General features: G+C 42.3%; 2 protein-coding genes across 3 annotated transcripts in view; one reads left to right on the forward strand and one right to left on the reverse strand.

The window, feature by feature from the left end:
* The window catches only part of LOC128442132 (thymocyte selection-associated high mobility group box protein TOX), a 76057-nt gene extending 68900 nt beyond the window's left edge, over positions 1-7157 (forward strand). For both annotated transcript variants that reach the window (XM_053424397.1, XM_053424396.1), the window contains 4 exons: positions 1810-1890; positions 3462-3860; positions 4403-4536; positions 5448-7157. In XM_053424397.1, coding sequence (XP_053280372.1) covers positions 1810-1890; positions 3462-3860; positions 4403-4536; positions 5448-5490 — 657 coding nt within the window. In that variant the 3' untranslated portion in view covers positions 5491-7157. The remainder of the gene's footprint in view (positions 1-1809; positions 1891-3461; positions 3861-4402; positions 4537-5447) is intronic.
* Positions 7158-10075: 2918 nt separating this feature from the next.
* Positions 10076-21648, reverse strand: LOC128443112 (large neutral amino acids transporter small subunit 1). Its single transcript, XM_053425858.1, has 12 exons — positions 21381-21648; positions 19179-20042; positions 18224-18754; positions 17998-18123; positions 16139-16244; positions 15966-16010; positions 15462-15585; positions 15253-15356; positions 14843-14939; positions 13821-13970; positions 12398-12572; positions 10076-12182 (listed from the first exon to the last, which is right to left on the reverse strand). The coding sequence occupies exons 2-12, from the start codon at positions 19252-19254 to the stop codon at positions 12106-12108; spliced, it is 1611 nt and encodes a 536-aa protein (XP_053281833.1). The 5' UTR covers positions 19255-20042; positions 21381-21648; the 3' UTR covers positions 10076-12105.
* Positions 21649-22000: the final 352 nt, after the last annotated feature.

The raw sequence follows: 22000 nt of genomic DNA on the forward strand, positions 1-22000 counted from the left end.
ACAAAGCTCCAGTCCCAGGTCGCGTCCACGACTCCTGCATCCCTGCAGCCTCCATAGCTCACTTCCCTGCACCATGCATCTTCATTGGCCTTCTGACAAGCAGGGATGTGTGAAGTTCTCATTTCCACTCTCTTTATTTATATCTCTCGCCTGCTATTTTGATCCTGTCTAGAATACAGAATTAGTGGACACCCCCCCACCACACACACACACACACACTATTGTCTCGTCCTTGGATTTCGCTGAAGGGCATCTCGACTATCCAGGAAGAGCAATCTATTGTTTTTGTTGCTATTTAACGTCATCTCAGTGGCAATAGTTTGGAAATACTAATGATGATGATGCCGGAGGGGGTCATGATGCTTTGCCTTATGGGTACTGAACACCAAGAGAAAAACAATGTTGTTCGCTTCTTTGTTATTAGGAAAACATGTTGTTTAAAGACAATCTCCCCCTCCCTATTTTTTACATTCACCAAAGATGTGATGTTAGTTCAAACTGACTGATACTTGCAAATGTGTGCAATTTGGTGCAGATCCCCAAAACAAATCTGGATCTAGTGAATTTAAAATGTAAACGTAGTTTGATAAAGGCCCTGTAGGATCTTGGCAGAGATATTTCCCTCTAGTTCAAACTGTCTCTTCTTGGCGTGGAGCTTCAGTGCTTTGTCGTATACATCAAGCACACAAACGCACACGGAGTTTTGACCCTCATTGCTTTCTTGGCACTGACAGAAATGTGTCTGTGGCACCAAATATTAACAATTATCATAGTATAAAACAAAAGCTAGCACCAGATATCGGATTAGACTCAAGTCTCATTCACTTTGCCTGTTCTTTAAAAAGATATTTGCTGACTTGAATTAACATTTTGCCCCTATGATATAATTTCCCTTATGCAAATCCTTGCATGGCCGAGAAGTTACATTTGAGAAGATGGATTAAAAGTAGAAACATTGATGGATCCATACCAGTGCTCGTATGGACACTAGTATTGGAAAGTATTGGAAATCTATTTTTTCCTACTAACAAAGACACATTTTTCTCCTTTTTCTTTTAACATAAAAGATATGATTATGCTTATAGCCATCTGTCAATAGCCCTATTGTCACACACTCTGATGCCATATCCTGCTATCACGAAAATGTATACACCTAGCATATATACTAAAAGAATACCTGCGTGCAAGCACACACATGCAGTTATCCATATATGCACTCATAAACCCACATTCATTATGCAGATGGAATGAGTCCATTCAAACACGGCCGCAGCAGTTACTGCAGCAGAAGTTCCTACATCACTGTAAAAATATGGAAAGGCAGTTTCAAACTAAAGTCATGCACCGGGAGCGGGGAGCGTTATCCTAATGTGCCAAATGACAACAAGCATCGTGGTGTATAACTAATGTCAGTGTGCTGATAGGAGTGTTATTGTGCAGCTAAAAGGAGGAGAGAGAGAGAGAGAGAGAGAGAGAGAGAGAGAGAGAGAGAGAGACAGAAAGAGAGAGAGAGAGAGAAAAAAGTTCCAGTTCATTTCTCTAGGTGGATTGGAATGGAAATGATGTGTTGCTACAATAGAGGGAGACACACTGAGATGAGAGCGTATTAGTGCTGTGATGAGGAAATAGAGGTGTTCTGTACCATTGGCTCTGATGGAAAGGGTAACATTAAGGACATGTGTGCGTGTGTGTGTGCGTTTGTGTGTGCGTGTGTGCGTGTTGAGAGATGTGTGTCTGCACATTTATGAGCATGTCAACCTCTCGTCTCACCCGAAGCCTCTTGTTTTGATTTTCCTTTTCTCTTCACAGGCGTACAAGAGGAAAACCGAGGCGGCTAAGAAGGAGTACCTGAAAGCCCTGGCCGCGTACCGAGCCAGCCTGGTTTCCAAGGTAACGCTTATGACACACAGGCTCTGGATAAGACTGATGAGGGAATGGATGGAAAATCCCTGCTAATGGGCTGGGTGGGGCTTCCATAGGACAAGGTGGTGGTGGTGGTGGTGGTGGTGGGGGCTGCATCCATTTTTGGAACAATAATACCTAATTTCCATAGGGTGCAGAAGTTGGGGGTTGGGGGAGTGTAATTGGTATGGTGATAGAGGGTTGGGGGAGGGGTAAGCCAATCAGAACGTACGAGCATATGGCCATAACTTCTCTGAGAGGTGGAGGGTGGAAAATGATTGCTCTCTCATGTGCTACACATACTATCAGGCTTGAGTCTGTTTTATATGCAACTTCAGAAAAGGCCAAATAGAAATAGACTGGAGCTCGTCCATGCAGGCACCTGTGTCACGCAGTAGATCATCCCTTCCCTCCACCGCGTCGTCCACAACAGGAAGTATATTCAGATCAACACAAACAATCATTAGCTCAGCCGCACGGTTTGCACACCTGACATCTTCCCGCTAATTCAGATCTACGACATCCTTTCTTGGCCGGTGAGTGATGTCGTCTTGTATGCACCGAGCGGCCGAGGAGCCCGGAGAACACAGAGAGACAAGGAGGAGGCTGTGGATTGCATTGTTTAGTGCCGTCTTATATTAACAACACACAATGTAGTGTGGGGAAGATTCCTTTTGTCATTCCATTTGTTCTGCAGGCAAACAGCCTCATTTCTCTGCCTGGGGTCCTGTATCAATGTGTGTGTGTGCTTGCGCGCGGATGTGTGTGTGTGTGTGTGTGTGTGTGTGTGTGTGTGTGTGTATGTGCGCGTCCTTCTCCCTTTCTCATCTATCTGTCAAGGTAGTCTATTGATCATTACCTCGGCCCCTGCTCTATTCATACAAATGGGCTCCATTACCTTCTAATCAACACTGATGGCTGGAGATGAACAATGTGACAGCTCATCATAGAGGCCTGCGCAGGGTGGGGCAGGGTGGAGCTGGGAGGTTGGTGGTATTTTCCGTGGCTGCTGCACCTGTTCAGAGTTTTGGTATCGTCCAGACAGACAAAAGTCAAGTTTTGGTGGTTTCGGTGGTTTTCTCTTTTTTTTCTTTTTAAGCGCTGCAGCCCTTTCACAACATAGTGTCTATTTCCCAATCACTCAGCCTGTCTGTGTAGAGTGGTACAGAGTGAATAGCGAAATCTGTCAGGCCCAGAATCAAATGAATTATCCTTTAAATAGTTAGAATCTAAAGAAATGATGGAAAAGTCCAGAAAACCCTCGTTTGTTAGAAAGCAGTTCTGTGAAAGTTACAGCAGCTGATTGGTCGATGTGGCTTCAGACCCAGGTCCACAAATAACAGGTTTTATCCAATAAGATACGTGACAAAGTTCTGAAGTTTAGTCTTAATTGTAATGGATTCTGGAATTACAGCAATGAGAGGGGAGATGAGGTGTTGTGATCACAGCTTGATGAATGATGATAAATGAGCGTTGATGTTTTGGGGGGGTAACCGGTTGCAGATTAAACGTCATGTTATTGTCAAATTAATTCAGATAATGCATTTTTTCATCCCCAGACATACAATGACCCTGAACCAAAAAGTGCCCAGCAGAGCAGCCAGCCCTCCCACCTGCTCCCCTCCAAGCAGCCCCTGTACAGCGTGCCCCCCCAGCCCTCCTCAGGCTACCTGGGCCCGCCGGGGTCCTTCCCCCTGTCCGACCTCCAGAGCTACGCCGGGCCGCCCCGACACACTCTGGCCCAGACCCTCAGCCAATCCCAGATGCTGCCGCCCCGCATGAGTGCCTCTCCCCCTTCTCCCTTCCAGATCAGCCCGCCTCTGCACCCCCATGCCCAGCTCTCCCTGCACCAGAGCTCCCTGCTCAACCAGCCAATCCGCATGCAGCAGTCGCAGCCAATCATCTCACACCAAATGGGGCTCCAGGCACCTCTGCATTCCCCTCCTCTCAGCCAACAGGTTGGTGTAACCATTATTTAAACACAGGTATCTGATAAAGTTCGTCATTCATTATCAGCAGTAATTACATTACTTATTATCCTTAGTTAATCTCTTCTTATTTTTATAAAACAAATATATAATTCTTGAAATGTATAGAACTTTGAGTTTGTACATTATTCAGAGTTTTTCTTGCTTCCATATTCCAATTGGTAACCTTTTGTATTCATTCTCATTGTATCGTATAAATCGCCTCACTTTTTTTTGTTTTATATTTTGAATTACTTTATTTTCTGAATATTGATTGTGATTATCAGCCTCAAGCTTGTTACCATCCAAGGTAGACTTACCACAGGCTAGGAGAATGTGGAGCTCTGTTAAATGCTCCTGTAGAAGCCCCAAGTCTGTATAAAATTAGAAATCATTTTATTCATAATATCAAGGAGAAGTACTACACTACCCACAATCCTTAGGTGCAATAGCGACGTCTCCGATTTGTCGGCTGGTCTTCGCAAAAATCTACGTCAAAATAATTTCTTGTTTCCTTTCTTCTGGTCCGACAGGGATTCTCCCATATTCAGGCTGATTACCAGAACAGTGTCGGGGGCCCTCAGTCTCCAGGGGGCCCTAACCACGGGCAGAACCCCGACTGGGACAGCGAGTACTGCAACAGGGACTGCGGACCCAACCACTGCAGGTGAGCTCATCAGATCAGTCGCCTGTGCTCTGTTATGATAGCGGTGACAGACATGATGGCTAATACCAAGAGAGAGAATTAACCTGCAGAAACAAATTAAATATTATCCAGAACATTTGGATGTTAAGAATAGAGAGCAGTTGTCTGACAGTTACTTATTTTCCGCATGAGTCGTCCGAAACCACTTCACTTTCACACTCACACACTCAGACAGCATTAATCATAAACTGCGATTTCCCTGCTACAGCAAAAGCATCCCCTTGAAATTGAAATGAGTAATGCGGCAGCAAAACAATGCCATTACCGAGCTGGGATAAAGTGTGACATCCAATTAAGTTCCTCTGTGTTTTTGCTTAGCACACGTTGCCTTATTGAATCAAGCTATTCAAGCAGGTACAAGACGGATGTTGTATTTTTGTCTCAAACCTGAACCTCGGTGCTGCTACTCTGAGAGGCAGCGGATCTGAAAGTCAGTATCTCCTGTACTTAGAGCTGATTCATCTGTATGTCAAACTGGATCGCGCTCCTTGAAGCAGACGCAGTCTTTGCTTAAACCTTCTCCCTCAGTGGCACGTCGTTGTCGTTTTGGAGTTTTTGGAAGGTTCTGAGTATTGTTATTTCCGGCGCGTCAGGATAGATAACTGGAGAACAGACTGCGTATTTGACATTTCAAGTTCCGAGTGATCTGCAAATTATGACATTTTGTGTTTGTCTTTGCGTTTATTGACGTGCGTTGTTTGCTTTTAGCAGCTGTGTCTGTTTGCTTTAGAGCCCGGCCCTCGTTGTAAAAAAGGGTTTTCATGGTCTCACTGGGATTTCCTGGTGAAAAAGAGGAGCCAGACACATAGTCAGAATATCATTGTATCCACATACATCTGAACATACATTAATCCATGTTTTTTCTTCCTCAGCAGTGGCATGGGAGCCCGGGACAAGCCTCTCTACCTCACTTGAAGTTGAAAGACCTCCAAATGTCAGACTCCAGGGAGCTTACCAACATAACAACGTCATCGATGTATCTGCTTCTACACCATTTCATTTTTTTTCTGATGGATTTCGAAAATCCCAAAGACTGCTACAGAAACTTCACCTATTTGCCAAGCACTTAGATCGGCCAGAGGCCTGAGGCACTTCTCTTGCTTTAAAAAAAAAAAGAAAATTCTCCTCCTCCTTATCAGTGAACTTTCCGTTTTTTTGCGGGGCATTGAGCTTTAAGCTCATGCCAACATACTGGAAATGAAGACCAAAAAAAAAAACATGTCTTCTCATCTCGTTTTGAATTTTTGTAAAGATGCTTTCTTTCCTCTTCACTCCATAATTCTTGTGTTTGCCATGGACTGCCCTCATTGGGGAGATGAAATGCTCTAAGCATACTCCAAGTGTAGGGGTCTCGGGTAGAAAAGCTAATGCAGGAATCTAGGATATAGTCACCTCACCGGGGGGTGGATACATACAAGACTGACTGAAACAGCCCTGACTGAATAGAAGCAAAGCAAAATTATTATGAAGATAGTCACAAACACACGAGACATTTGTAAATCATCCGTGCCCTCGTAAAAGGACTCCCTTACTTCCTTTAATTGTCACAGAGTGATTGTAAATATCACCAAAATGGATCCCTCTAATGTGTGTATTTAACTGCAGTCCCTTGCTTTAATTTTTTTTCTCCAACATTCTTTTTTGGTTTGGTTATGTGATTTCTCGTGCAGGCGGATTCAGTGAGGGAATACACACACTAAAACTCGTGTTGAAACTGTGTTCACCGGTCTGGTTTCTCTCCAAACCCTGAGAGAAACCCAGAGACTGTAAAAAAAACCGCTCCATTTCCTCCTTATAGGTGACGGAGCTCTGATAGAGAGTGTCCCTCTCTTCACACGACCTCAGGACGTTACAAAACTTTAGAGGTCAAAGGTCGAAAACCTCTCCTTTTAGCTCCTCCACCTCTTGGTCAATAAGGACCACCCCCTCCACCTGTAACCCCACCCACCACCCCTTAGTCCTGACACCACTTGTACAGGTGAATTAAAAAAAAGTTGCTAAATGTGAAATGTTACTAAAGAAAAAAAAAAAACATAACAGTGGGTTTTAAAGTTTTTGACTAGTTTTATTAGGTGTTTTAGAATTGTGTTGAACTCATCTTTATCATTTTTTGTGAAGATAAAAAAATCTTAATCTATTTTGTTTTTTCACTGTAGCAGGATTTTGCGTTTTTTTTTTGAAGGAACGGTCATGAGGGTAGATATTATGATTTTTTTTTGTGTATAAACCTGCCAAATGTACTTCTTTAATTTGTAAAGCCAGTGATAAGAGAACTCATTTTGTTTTTGTTGAATATCATACTGTATGTTTTACAATATGGTCATTCTATTTAATTTGGTTGCAGGTTTCACATCTATTTATGAATGAAATGAAGTAACATTTTGGCTTAATTTCATCAGGGTGCATTATTATTATTATTATTATTATTATTATTACTCAAACAACATGATTATTAGAATAATAAATATTTTTTCAGAAATTGTTGTTGGTGCCATACCAGTGCACCAGCATTAGATTCATTTTGTGTCACAAATACTTCTTTTGTTTTCTTTTGTCTGTAATAAAATGTTTAAAGTGAAGAAGTGGACAGTCCCGTGTCGACTTATTTGGATCGTGACTCCCTACACATTCATATGTCCTTTGATGGGTTGTACCTGATCGGTGCAGGAGACCATCAACCTAACGTTGCGTCGCCCTCCCTTGCACACGTGTCTCTGAGGTTAATGAGGAAAATTACCTTTGATGTTGCAGAAGCTAGTGCGGCTGCTGTCACACGGCTCATTAGGGGAGGACTTGAAGCTTCCTAGTTTACCTTGACTTAACCAACCTCTACCTTTTAACAGGTTTTTTTTCTGACTTTTGCCTGTTTTTCCTCTCTCATTTGATTGACTCCAGACATGATTAATAAAGTAAACCAAGCAGCGTCTTTCTGTCCACTAGCTGTGTGTTTGATGATGAATCTCAGTAGGTGCAGTTGGTGTGCACAGTCTTTCACTGAACTACCTTTTACTTACGCATTTCACAGTTGGATTAAAGGTAGAATAGAAATGGAATTTATCATCCCTCCCCCTCTTCTCTCTATCTCTCTCTCTCTCACCCTCCATGAAAATGGTGATGACGCAGTGCCCCCTAGAGCTGATTCATAGAACCAAGCACATTGGGGTTTTTGTCACTTCCTCTGCACTGGAGGTATTGGTGGTATTTTTTTAATGATGATAACGTTGCCTCAGCATCATTAACAACTGTGGTTCCTGCGGGCTGCTGAGCTCAGGTGTAAATGTGTGAACAGGTCACTCTTGAAAATACATTAGGTTTAATAAATGTATGTAATATTAAAAAAACATTAAAAAAACAGAATACAGAGAGATGCATGAATAAAAGTGCTGGACTTGACCGCTCCAGCGAGTTGCCCTCTCCTGTTGATGATCCTCTATCGTCCCCTGCTGGTTATGTCTGGTAAGTCTCTTGCTCTAACGTCAGAAACAATTAAATAGCCATGTGAATATATTTTTTCAAGACTATAAAACTATAATTAGAAGTGTGATAAGAAAACATACAATTTATTTATTTGTATTATGCTTAATATTTTATGAATGCCATATCGAGGCTCATCAATGTTCATTAACTGAACAGTCTGATTATCTTATTAGGGGCAAACACTGACAGGCACTGACAGACAGTGAGGCCCTATTGAAATTGTAAGGATTTACAATGTATTTTTTTTAATTTGCATAGTTTAAGATATTGTGCAATGAATAGGTCGTTGAAGTTCTGCCAAATTTAAGGGTTCAGTTTCTTGCCAAGAACACTTCAGCATGCAGATGGGGAAGGTTGGGGTTCAAACCAGCAACCTTTTTTGTTACATTACATTTAGTTTACGCTTTTGTCCAAAGCGACTTACATTTTTTTTAGTACACTCAACATTTATGAGGGGCCACTTAGGGGTTCAGTATCTTGCCAAGGACACTTCGGCATGCAGATGGGGAAGAGTGGGGTTTAAACCGGCAACCTTCATGTTGGAGAACGCCCGCTCTACCCCCTTGGCCACACCGCCCCGATTGAAGTACATATGTTGCAGAACATACACTCTACCCACTAGGCCAAATGACTACTCTAACTAAGCACTATTTTGTGTGTGTGTGTGTGTGTGTGTGTGTGTGTGTGTGTGTCTGTGTCATTCTATGCTTTTTTTGATTCACATTTCAGATGTGAAAGATTGTATTTTCTACTGTACTACATATATTTGACAGCCTTACTTAAAAGTTACTTTTATATTTTTGGATTTTAGATACTGGATGATTTAACATGCTTTAAAAACCTATTGTCAGAGAATAACCCAGAAGTTTCCAAGCATGGCTTCTGACGCCTTAAAGAATCCCAGTGTGGGACACATTTAAGTTAATATTATTCTGAAAATTCATGCAAAACCTTCTAGTTTATAATCGGTGATCAAATAAATGACATATTGTTCCCATCAACTTGTTATTATTGATGGTTGATGTTGATGTGTTTTGCAGTAAAGTTGAGTCAGTTTCACCTTAGCCTCCTATAAATAATAGACGCTCCATGTATCATTTATAGCTTTGCCCCTGGGTTGTTGCTCACAGCAGAAAGATTGCTGTGTGTAATATATATTTAGATTTGTAAATAGAATCAAACCAACAGAAAACGATATGTGATTAAACCATTCATGTGCAGAACGTCAGAAGTATAGTTTCAGAGGATGTTTTAGTGCTATGTGACTGACTCCTCCTTTATTAAATTCGCTTTAGTACTTAGTTCAATACTTGGTTTTAATACCTGAAACCACTGAAGCTGGATTTGACCTATATGACTATAATGAAATGAACCACTCCAGCCCATGTTCAGTCACCTTCATTTTTGAGAAGGTAAACAAACACTCCATGCGTCGGTTGTGCGATATTGGCTCCTTGCCTTGTCCAATCTACCCATCGCTAATATTGTCTCCTGGAGCTGTGACACTGGCTCCATCAGCAGCCATCAGACCCTCTCATTTCCTCTCCACACGGATATGAACTGTCCTGCCGGAGCGGGCGTCAGCGGCATCATTGTCTGACAGCCAACAAACAAGACAAGACAAACGAGAAAGGACAGAGCGTTTCATATGGATCACCGCACCAGACACTTGATGGCTGAGGCGATAACGCCACTGGACAACATATTTCAAGAAGATCCTGCCTGTGAAACATCTTCATTTGGATTCGAGGCCATCCTGTGTTTGGGGGGGGGTGCTCGTTCTATTGGAGACTGTTATCTGAGGAGGCTGTGGCCTTTTGTTAACTGGTGCGAGTATATTAGGCTGCAGCAGAGATGAATCAGATTTCAATGCACTCCTTTTGTTGCCCCTCGTCTTTACAAAAAAACAGACATGAGCTTGAACAAAAATATGTTTATTATTACATGTACCTGCCATGGTCACTGACATGCAACAGTTTCAACAACTGACATCAGTACTTTCAAATTTGAAGATTACAAAAATGCTATTAGAGTTTTTTTTTCCTGCATAACATTTCATTGTTTTAGGCAAACATCATTAAAGGCTTCATCAAGTCATAACACCTGGTATACACATCCAGTATTTTATACATCACATAAATATATGTTGATTCCAACAGAAACTGAGCCTCTTCATAATCTAAGTCATTGGGAGTCATGTCCTGCCTGGTTTCATTTCATGTGATCTCTTTGATAAAGGGCACATATCTTCCTTTAAGCACAAATACCTGTCACAAAGATTTAAAAAATCATTTAGTATGCGTAATGTGAAAAAAAACCTAATTCTTACCCTAACCCTAACTTTTCTTTACATTGTTCTTTAAATCCCCCAGTACTGGGGGGATTCTGCTTTTGGGATGTCCTCCCTCCTTTCTCTTTACATGTAAATACGTTTTCAGGATGGTGTTTTAAAAAAGTTATTGATGCCTTGGTCCACTTTCCATTAACAAACTTAATGATGGTTGAAGAGCACTTCTCAAATAATAAAGACATTTCATCTGCAGTTGTTTAAAGGTGATGTTACTAAGAGAATAAACATGTTGGACGTATTTAACTGGCAGCGTTTCCCTCGTTGCTTCTGTTTCATAGTCACTTTTTGTTAATTTGTCCTCAACCAATCTGCATCCAGTGTCAGTATCTTGCAAACCGTGGATCGTGAGCACTCAGTGAAATGCTCTGCAGAGGCTGACTGACCGAATAAACTGGTGACATTTAAAGGGACTGTCGTTCTATTCTGTACAAAGCCCAGAAAGCTTATTTTTTCAGCCCGTGCGAATTCAATCCTCCTTCATATTTTTCAGAGGCTTCATTTCCTCTGGGGTCAGGAGCGGAATGGGAAAGTGCTTGCAATAACTTTGGAAAAAGATATTCACTTTAAAAGCAGGACTTTATAGGCAACTTCCCAATTAAAAAACGTAATTTGCAACATTCATTTTGGTCTTACAGTGACAATAAGACAAAAATAAAAGGTAACATGAGCGCCACCACAGCTGGCACAGATCAAGGATAAAAGATACAAAACACTACATGAAGTTTCCTAAATACAGCTGCTAACATAACATCTATACAGATCCTCAGATATCCATCAAATATCATCACAAGGAGCGCTGACACCGAAAATAAAACGGTACGAGAAACAGACCTGTTTCACAGCAACACATCTTAAGGGTACATTACATACGCAGCTTTGTCTTTTTTGTGCTTTAGTGCTGCGAACTCAGTTTACAAATCAATACAAAAAAATACAAATATAGAAATTAATATTTATTTAAAATGAATATTAGTAGCTTTTGTGTATCATCAAATCAGATTTGCTGTCGTTAATTAACCACTTCTTCTTTCAAACCTGACCTTGTTTATTTATACTCTGTACACTAATTGTTTCTCTCACAAGGTCGTTTCAACTTTGACTCACAGCTTAATATCCCCTAAAACGCTAAACTATAATAAACAATGTGTGCTTCTCGTTGTTAGTGGTTAGTAAATGTAAAGAAAGTATAAAACAAAGTCCCATTTGAACATGTCGTTTATGGTGAACTTGTTGTTTGAGGCCACTTCCAGAGTTTCTGGAGCTTCTGGAGCTTCTGGAGCTGTGTATTCAGTGCACAATCAATTTCAGTATGTGCCTGCGACAGTGACTCTCTAACAAACGTGCAACATAAAAGCATGTTCCAGCATTAACATGAGATGAAACTGTGTGACAGATTTTGAACAAAAATCCGGTAAAATGTCTGAATTTCAAATCCCGACTATAAGATTAGACTTAACATTGCTGTTCTCATAAACAAATGTCCACTTACTTTGTACACAAAGAGCGTACATAAATAAAAAAACTCCTTAACCAAGATGGCCAGGCTTCTCCTTAATATACCAACTGCCTGGCTGGATAAATAAAGGTTTTCAAAATATAAACTGCTGTAGCTGAATCACGCATGAATGAGCGTAAACACTTTGAGAATGTTCAGACAAAAATGTGATTGCGTCAGTCCTCCATCTTGTTCGGTGTGTGCAGCATCACTCCACCGCCTCGTGTTTCCCCCTCTCCTCGGGAACAGACATGAGGATCTTCTGACAGGACGTGGTGAAGATTTCTGAGGAGAAACAACTCACATCAACATCATGTCTGTTTTCTTTGGCTCCATCGCTGCACATGTTTTTGCAGAAGAAATGTATAAACTTTATCAAACAAATACTTTGGTTTCATTCCCTCGCTTCCTCTGTGCAAATAAGCTAAATGCACCAGTGCCCCCACAGATATTTTCACATGATTCTCATAACAAAGTGTAATGAATGCCGCGTCACTCACCCAGCATCTTCCTGACCACATGGGGTTTCTTCCACTTGAAGCCCAGCAGGTACGCTGGGATACCTGTGAGAATGATGCCGCTGCCGATCAGGCACTCGAAGGGAGCCGCCCAGAACGACACGATGATCATGAAGACACAGCCCAAAACGAAAGTCACAGGGATGAACAGATACACCTGCACAGAGAAAGACAAGAGAAAGGGTTTGTTGCAGTTTTAAAAAAAATAGGAAAATCCATAAAATACTATTGTTGTTTTGGCAAAAATGTATTTCAGGTTCATACAAAACTGAACTCTTTAATTATATAAGAAATTGTCAAATTAGATATGTAACATGCCCTATATGTCAGATACTGCAGCATGTAAAAACATCTCATTACTACTTCATAACATTGTATTTTCACTTGATGCTGAATATGAATTAATATGAATAAAATAACGTACAGCTTTGCCTTTTTGTGTTTTTTTTCCCAAGTGTTTGTTATCAAATCTTCAAATGAAACCAGCTGTGGAAAGGTAACTAAGTACACATATATTTGTACTTTTATTGAGTATTTTCATTCGTACTTCTACTCCACTACAATTCAGAGAAAAAACATATCTTTTCACTGCACTACATTTATTTGTATTTACTCATAACTTAGATTTGACTATAGTTTCAGATTATTTTTACAAATGTAACCAGCATTTAAGTGGCATACACATTAATGCATCAATAAACAGCATCTTATAACATGATAAACATGATTCTGAAAGGAGCGACTCTACAAAAAGAGTACTTTTGCTACTTAAACTATATGTATACATGAAGTATACAGTATATAATATATATGTAGGTTGGTAGGTTGGTAGGTAGGTAGGTAGATGGATAGAATACAGATGCTCAGCTTCTGTAGTTGTACGCTGATGAAGAGAAATGCGTTGTTGTTGTGACAGAAGATAAATTTAGATGTGAAAAAAAAACTAACAATTGTCTCGATTCATGAATGGTTTACACATGAAGAAGAAAGCTCTATTTGTTCCTTGTTAGAGGTTCATCTTATAAAACAAATAGGCTGAGAGCACTCAGGCTCAGAGCAGAGATGAAAGACTCCAGTCAACCAAAGTAATAATCCCACGATGAAACAGCAACAAAGAGCCATGTATCCGTGCAGGCACCACTCCCATCCTGGTATCACAGTGTGGTTCCACATCCCACAATAATAAGCGTTGTGATACAATAGTTGTTTTATTAAAAGACAGATTTTATGAAACCGGGGGACGTGTCTCTATTTAAGTTTGAGGCGGACAGAGAAAGTGGCTGAGGTTCAGGTCAAGATCTTAAATCATTGCTGTAACTTATCGTGAGTTTCAAATCTTTCACACTTTTCTCAGATAGATTGAGCAATGAGATAGTTGCCACCTGATCAGACATGGGTGCTCTACCTTAATGGGCCTCCGGAGGTCGGGCTTGGTAAAGCGCAGCCAGATCAAACCTGCGATGGCCATACCAACACAGAGCCAGGTGAAGAAGCTGAAGAGGTTGATGACAGAGAAGATGTCCTGGGAGATGGCGTACATCATGGACAGCAGACACTGATATCAGGGAAAGGGAACAACAAGATGATGTCAGTCCTTCATACACGCTTGTACAGTATTAAAAATATATTTATCTCCGCCAAGGAAGTTATGTTTTCACCCCCCCGGTCCGTTTGTTTCTTTTGTTTCTTTGTTTGTTAGTTATCAAGATTACATAAAAACAACCCAATAGATTTCTAGGGAATTTTCGGCAGAGGTGGGACACGACCCAAAGAAGAAACAATCGAATCTTGGTGCTGATCCAGAACAGAGAGCAATTCCGGGATTTTTTTTTCTGCACTTTCTTTAACACTGCAAGTTGTTGTTCAACAATTTCATTGATTTCTCAGAATAATTCATGGTTCTTAATTCAAATTCTGGATTAGGGGAATGCTATTTATGAGTTTATCGAATTTGGTGCAGATCCAAATAACAATCCAGATATAGTGAATTCAAATGTGGTCTCATAAGGAAACTGTTGGGCCGTGGCAGAGGTCGTGGGCCATTCTAGTTCACAGGTGTCTTTGAGGGACATGTGTGAGGAATCCTAAATGTAGCACATATCAAAATACACATTGAATGTGTGAATATCAGAGAGTAAAAGGAATGTTGTCTATTAAAAATAACTTTACAAGTACTTTTGAAATTTAGCTTTGAGACAGATTTATGATCAGTACTCGTTTTAGCTTCTACATATTTTCAACTGCCAGAAACATGTTGACGCTGGCTGCATTGATAAAGCTCATGTATAATTGAATGCACCATTATTAACCATGTATCTATTAGATGTCATCCTTGGGTCTTGGGGTAATCAGGCACTTTTCATGGTGCTGATTTGTAAAACACAAGAGTAACTGTTGAATCATAACTGTTGGTAGCAGGGGTCTTACTGTGAAGATGAGGGACGGCACCGGAGTGAAAAGGTCTGAGTGAACCAGTCCCAGAGCTGCGGGGAGTTGACCCTCTTGAGCTCCAGCATAGAACAACCTAGAAGAGAGAAAGCTCTTTCATGGTTATTTTTGATAAAACAGTCGCCCTATATAAACAGCTCCAGCCAATAACAGCCCCAGGTTTTGGAACACACCCCCTACCCACCCCTTACCCTCATATCGTATGGAACTTCACATCCTCTCAAAAACATTTGAGCGTTCACGCCCTAAAGTCCAGTATCCTTTTCTCAAAACATCCTGACTCCGGTTTCATCATCGCACAGGAATATTGTGCTCCTAACTGACCTGGCTGTTATTAAACGGACTTGCCTGACTTCACTTCCCACCCGGAGCTATGTGTAAACACGCACCGTGCTGAGGTGAAGAGGGATCCGTTGACCGCTCCAAAACAGGACAGTCCCACAAAGACAGGAATCAGCCAGGACATCACGCCGAGATGGTACTCCCCGAAACTCTGCGAGGCAGCACAGCCATTAACACATAGGAAGGCAGCTGACATTTAGTCAAATATACAATAAACTGAGTCTCGGGACGTTTTTGACAGAAGAATAACTCTTACCACGGCAACAGCCTCGGACTCGACCATAACTTCAGGGGAGATGGTGGTGAAGTAGGCCAGGTTGGTCAGAACATACACCACAGTCACTATGGGCATGGAGATGATGATAGCCAAAGGCAGGTTCCTACGGAGGGAAAGGTCAGAGGTCATTGGAGAAGAGCTCCCCGAAACATCTTAACCACTTATTTTATTATTATGTGATCATTTTGTTAGTGTTCAGTTTCATGCATGTTAAGATAATCAAGGACAGTTTCAAATAGGTGTGTACAGTGATCAGTTTCGCAATGATATAATATAATATAATACTTAAAGCATAAGCATCACCTAATGAAAATTCAATCTAACGCATTATGTGATATGGTGTTCCTGATCCTTTGTCTTTACTGTGTTTCCATGCAATCTGCTGCAGTAAACAAGCAAGGATGAGGTTCATCATGCTGTCAGCAAATATTTACAGGAGAATCTGTACAATCTTCAAAACAACCTTCATCAAATTTAAGTCACCTCTCTGGATTGATCATCTCCCCGGTGACGTAATTCAGGTAGTTCCTAGAAAATAAAACAAGAGTTCCACAATCTTTTAGCAATTGGTGAAAAATGTGTGTATTGCAAAAGAACCAGCAAAACCGGTTCTATTTCTAGACTGTTTTATATCAAATTGGTCACAAATGCCTCACCAGCCGCCAAAAGCAAAGAGGCCACTGTATAACGCCAAGACAATGTTGTCGACCCCCAGTTTGCTGCCTTCAAATGCCCTGTCTGGCATAAGGTACGGCACGTCACCTGCACACAGAAGAAATTAGAGGTTAAGGAATAATTGACCTTTCACGTCTTGCGGTTTCATGCATTTTGAATCGATTCTCATTTAGGGCTCCTGCGCTTTTCTATTTCTTGTATGAAGGCCGGTATGATGCTGCTTGTCGTTTGACAGTTTGGACATTTTCAACGAGCAGCGAGCCGGTACTGACACATTAGAGTTGTTGCCTGGTCGACATTTAAATATGAGCAGAATATATTTTGAAACCACACATTTACTCAGAGCAGCTACAAAAACCAGTTTATCAGCAAAAGGAGTTGTATCAGAGCGTGTGTCTGTGTGTGTGTGGGTGTGTGTGTGTGTGTGTGTGTGTGTGTGTGTGTGTGTGTGTGTGTGTGTGTGTGTGTGTGTGTGTGTGTGTGTGTGTGTGTGTGTGTGCGTGCATGCTCGTAGTCTTGCTTCTGGGTGACTCTCCCGTCTACCTGTCGCTTTCAGATGGTAATGACATTCCTTTTCCACGAGGCCTGTTACACCCTCATTATTTTCTCAGTCCTCTGAAAGACCACAGTGTGACAACAGCCGGCAAGCCTCGCCGCCTAGTCTCCATGGAAACGCAGCGCAGAGCACAATGGTGGTGGGGCATGGCTTCGCAATGGGAGGGGGGGGGGGGGGGGGGGGGGACAGCAGATGTAGCACGCAGCGAGCGATGGTCACGAAGTGTTCTCGTCTGATTTTACTTCAGATGGTTTGACCGAGGTGGATTTGCTCCTCCAGATTTTTTTATTAATTTAAAGTATTTTCCTTTTTTTCCCCAAGATGGAGTCATGTTTAAGACAGTGATATTGAAAATTCAGTCAATAATGTGATAATAATTTCCATCACATGACTAGATCTATTCTATCGTGTTCTGTAAGCTACTGTGCAGTCGAGCCATGTATGAAACCAATTGGGCTCTGTAGTGTTCAGCAGATGCAAAGTACACCTGTACAGACAGACGTGCACGTGGCTGCACTCCTGCTCAGACTCAGCAACATGGCTGCACACAGACGAGCCTTGTGCTCAGACTCAGCAACTGTGCAAACAGGCAGAAAGGAGGGCATTCCGCTCGGTCAGGCTCATTAGTGTTAATCAACAATTTGTTGATCGTCAGCAACAAAAGAAATAATCCCCAGATTTGGTCACCGAGACGGTTGGGATGAAATAATAGAGAGTGTAGCTATATAAAAACTACAAATTGTAAGAGCTCATTTATTTACACTTGTTTTGCTATTGCACGTAATATCTAAATAGAGGACGAAGAAAGTAATTATATCTGCACAAAGTACCGTGTCAATGACAGAATATTACAATTGTATCACATGGTATAGTTTACCGATCATTATAGGAGATTTAAATACAACTTGTCATTATCAGAGTAACAATAGAGATAAATTATGATATTTGTACTATAGCTGAACACAAAAAAGAACTTTATTTTTTAATTTATACTGAAGTTAATACGAGTTAAGATTAAATATCAGTTTGTCTCACTTGTTTTTGTCTGTTGAGTTTATCATCAGCTTGTGATTATACCAGATAAAGTAAGAGACGGGACTGGAAAACCCAGCTGGTTGGTATCAAGTTGCGTTTAAAAATAAGTGTGTTTAAAAAATGTTAGTCTAGCTCTGATTTTGGTTCCTTTGGAGTTTGCATGTGGCCACAGAACAAACTCAGTTTTTTACAGGTCCCTCATATGGACTAAAGATCCAGTGCCTTTGTATCTCCTTCTGGGCTACATACCTGTGGCGATCTGAATGAAGCCAAAGAGGATGATGATGATCAGAGCCACCAACTTGGAGGCCGTGAACAAGTCCTGCACTTTGGTGGCCGCTTTCACGCTGATGCAGTTCACGAATGTCAGGGACGCTGCAGGAGGTGAGAGACAAGAAGAAGAAGAACAGGAAATGACTACATTGAATGAAGATATGCATCGAAAGTTGTGTCTGCTACTGAGCCCAAAACTCACTGAGACACAGGCAGGCTATGAGCTTGGCAGCACTTTCGGGCACAGGGCAGTCTGGGTAGAGAGGTTTCAGCAGATACGTAGCGAACACCAGGGACACCACGTACTGCGACGACGGCCGAATGATGAGCATCTCCACCCACAGCTTCAGGAAGGCCGCCAGCTCGCCGTACACCTCCAGGATGTAAGTGTAGTCCCCCCCGGACTTGGTGATGGTTGTGCCAAGCTCGGCGTAGCACAGGGCGCCCATGGTCGAGATCACGCCGCACGCCGACCAGATGATGAGGGAGAGCCCGGTGGAGCCCGTCTCTTTGACCACACCTGACGGGGAGACGAAGATGCCCGAGCCGATGATGGTGCCTATGATCATTCCCACGCCATTGAAGAGGGTGATGCTGCGTTTGAGCTCGATCTTCTCCCCTTTGGCGGGGGCGACGTCGGTGGGGCTGGCGGCCGTTGGAGCAGGGACCAGGGAGGCAGATGGAGACGCTGGCCGCTCCTCGATGAGACCATCTGGGTCTGGGTCAGCATCGGCTGGTGGAGGAGAGGAGGAGCAGGCAAACGGGGAGAAATTAGCAAAGTAAAGGGAAACTTCTCCGCGGTGTGAGAGATTGTCTGTCCATGGGAATTCGAGAGCAGCAATTATTTTGAATTCTTTGGCATGCACATTGAAAGAACAGGTCAAGAACCGGTAAAGAACTGGTTTCTCAAGATTGTTACCCTAATGTTTACCTCCTTCTGTTCCACAGAAGACACACCGTGCTGTAGAGTATTCGGTTAAGAGCCCATCTGCTCACCTATCCTTGACACCCACCTCTACCACAGCATGATGAACGTCTCCATAGCAACATCAGATTGTGCTCTTGCATCAGGCAATGTTGCATCAGAGCGCATGGCGGATTATTGCAGCCCTGCACCATGTGGTGTCTACAGGAGTGTAAGCATCCACTGTACTCACCCCCTATCTTCTCCTGGCTCGCCGCCTTGGACACACGCTCACAACTGCTCCGTGACTTCAGCTCCGGCTCAGCCATCTTCCAAGTCAGTCTGGGTCCCCTTGTCTTGTCTTCTTTCTTCCTCCTGCCCCCCTTTTTTCCCTTCCTCCCTTTATGCCCCCTTTCCTCCTGCTCCCTGGATTTCCTCCTGTCTTTCTATCACACAATCCACCCCTCACTCTCTGTCTCTAGCCCGCTCTGATTCGTCCACGCTCACGCACATGCATGCACGCTCCCCTCCTCATTTGCACACACTGCCTTCGTCACTCAGGCTGGTATTCATCTGACCCTGATCCTCTCTGTCTGTCTCTTCCTCCCTCCCTCCCTCCGCCCCCCCTGTGTCTCCAGGATACAGCAGGGAGGGGCTGAACCTTTGTGATGCTGCTGCCAGGGCCCACACCCACTCCAAATACATGATGGGATATCTCAGAGGGGGGAAGTAGGTTAGCATCAGGCACCATTTGGAGAGGGCCTCCATGTGACGCTATAATCCTTTTGTGTCCTGGCTAATCCAGTGCAGTATGTTGTTGAGTCTGTTTGTGTGCTGGGAGAGATGCTGCAGGGCCGCCCTCTAGTGGTGATCAGGTGGAACCACAACAGCCTTTGTTCTCTCATCTCTAGTGCAGAAAGGGGACACCTCGATCGCATTGCTCCCATTCAAGGCAGAATAAAAGTGATGGGGCACGTGATACTTCTGCAACCACCTGACACCCAACATTTGCACGATATTAGCTGACGTCATCGTCAGGTAGGAGTTCAGGTCCTGACCTTCCCAGCTCAGCAGTGCCAGTGTCCTCAGGCTGCTCCGTAATAAGGACAGTGGCAAACTGTGATAGATAGAATAGAGAAAAATCTGTCAGAAACTGTTTTGTAGAATCAAGTACAAGTGAAGCATACAAATGTGTATAGTGTAAATGTAACTAGAACATATCTCTGCCAAGGACCTAACAAATTCATAGATATCAGTCCCTTAAATGTGCCTGATTTTCTTCATTGAGATCCAGGAGTTACTCCCCTGGACAATGATGCAAATATTGAAAAATCTCTCTTAATTTTATAGAAAGTCCATAGTGGGTTCTCCCCTGAGCCATACTGCATCTTTCCACCAGTGATGCAGTCTGTCATTTTTGTGTCATGCTGCTAACAAACAAACACCAATGAAAACACAAACTCCTTAGTGGGTTAGTGTTAGGGTAATAGTTAGGGAATAGCCTTTACTTATGCTTTGTAACAACATTGTTTGTCCCTATCGTCAGGTTGACTGGCCTAAATTTACAGGAGGGGACTTGGCTTGGTGCTTGTGGGCTGCACGTCACACTTCGATCACTAGATGGCGACCTACACAAACTGGAGGAGTCAACACACACCATGTTGCTGTCGATAGAGCCACAATGGAGTTTCACCCTCTTTATTTAGTGAGACAAGAAATTCGAGCATCTATTTTTGGGTGTGTTCCACTCTCGCTGATAGGAAACTTGACCACAGACAACAAAGTCCACCCATCAGTGGGTTTGTTGTAATGCTGTAGGGACAGACTGTGTCGACCTCTGACCCCTGTGGAATCATAAAGGTGATTAAAACCTGAGAAAAGGGTGAGTTTGTTTGCAAATAATTGTTTTGATATGTAAAAGTAGTTTTGATATGTAATAGTAGTGATATATATATATATATATATATATATATATATATCAAACTGAACAAACTGAACAACTAGTCCCCCTACTGGCGGGAGGACCATTTGACACAAATAATACAAATGCTATTATTACTATTATATTCTGAGTCAAACATTACTATTGATAAGTAACTTTATTGTTGTTTTTTTCATGAAATTATGTTAAATTTCATGTGGAATATCCCATAGTACTATATATACTTATTATTGCTACATACTGCCACTAGTTGAGCGTTAGTTTACTGTCTCAAAAATCTTGATTATATTGTCTTTATTTAATTTCCTCTGTTATTTCCAGTTCACTTTATATTTTTATTTTCACTTGTATCACTGTTTCTTCTCTGTAACTCTTATTTGTACTGGTCGCGTAATTTGCTACAATAATTGTCTTTGGGATTAATAAAGTATTTTTCTCATCGCTGCTGTGTTTTGAAGTAAAATGTGCATTCTGAGAATGAGCCCCGTTGTGTTTCGGCGTAGTGAAGCGTACTTGCATGTCTATCACCGCTGACAAAGTCGACCTGTGACCACCGAGCTCAGCTCAACATGAGCGTCTCGGCTCCAGAGCGGCGGAGCGCAGGTCGACGCTGGTTTCCACCATGGCACTCTCTGCCTCGGGTCCGGGGACTTTCCCCTGGGCGGGGAGAGGAGAAACCGGTTCTCTGTTGGTAGCCCAGAGTGCAAGTCTTCGGAATGCCCGGATGTAAACATGGCGACGCCGCGGATAAGTAGCGGGAGTTTGACCACTCTCTTTCTATTAGGGTGTTAAGCGTATACTTTTTTTTTAATTTTCAGTGTAACGCTGGGATTGTGAAATGTGAGCGTTGTTCAGTAAAAAACGGCGTCGACCTCCAAATATCTTCTCTGTTGTTTCCGTTGTTTCTGCTGGTTCTTGAACTAAATGAATGCAGTGAAGGCTCATGGGAAAACTTAAAGGTATACTATCCAAATAAATGGCTACTACGGACCAGCCTCCTGTCGGTTTTACAGATCCTGTTTGTTCACACAGTACAGAGGCACGTTGTATTCACGAAAGTAAACTGTTTCCTATGTTTCACTTTCTGTGTTTGTTATGAGGTAAACCATAACAAGCACATCCAATCTTTGTTA

This window comes from Pleuronectes platessa, chromosome 6 (assembly GCF_947347685.1).
Source record: "Pleuronectes platessa chromosome 6, fPlePla1.1, whole genome shotgun sequence".
In the NCBI taxonomy this organism is placed as follows: Eukaryota; Metazoa; Chordata; class Actinopteri; order Pleuronectiformes; family Pleuronectidae; genus Pleuronectes; species Pleuronectes platessa.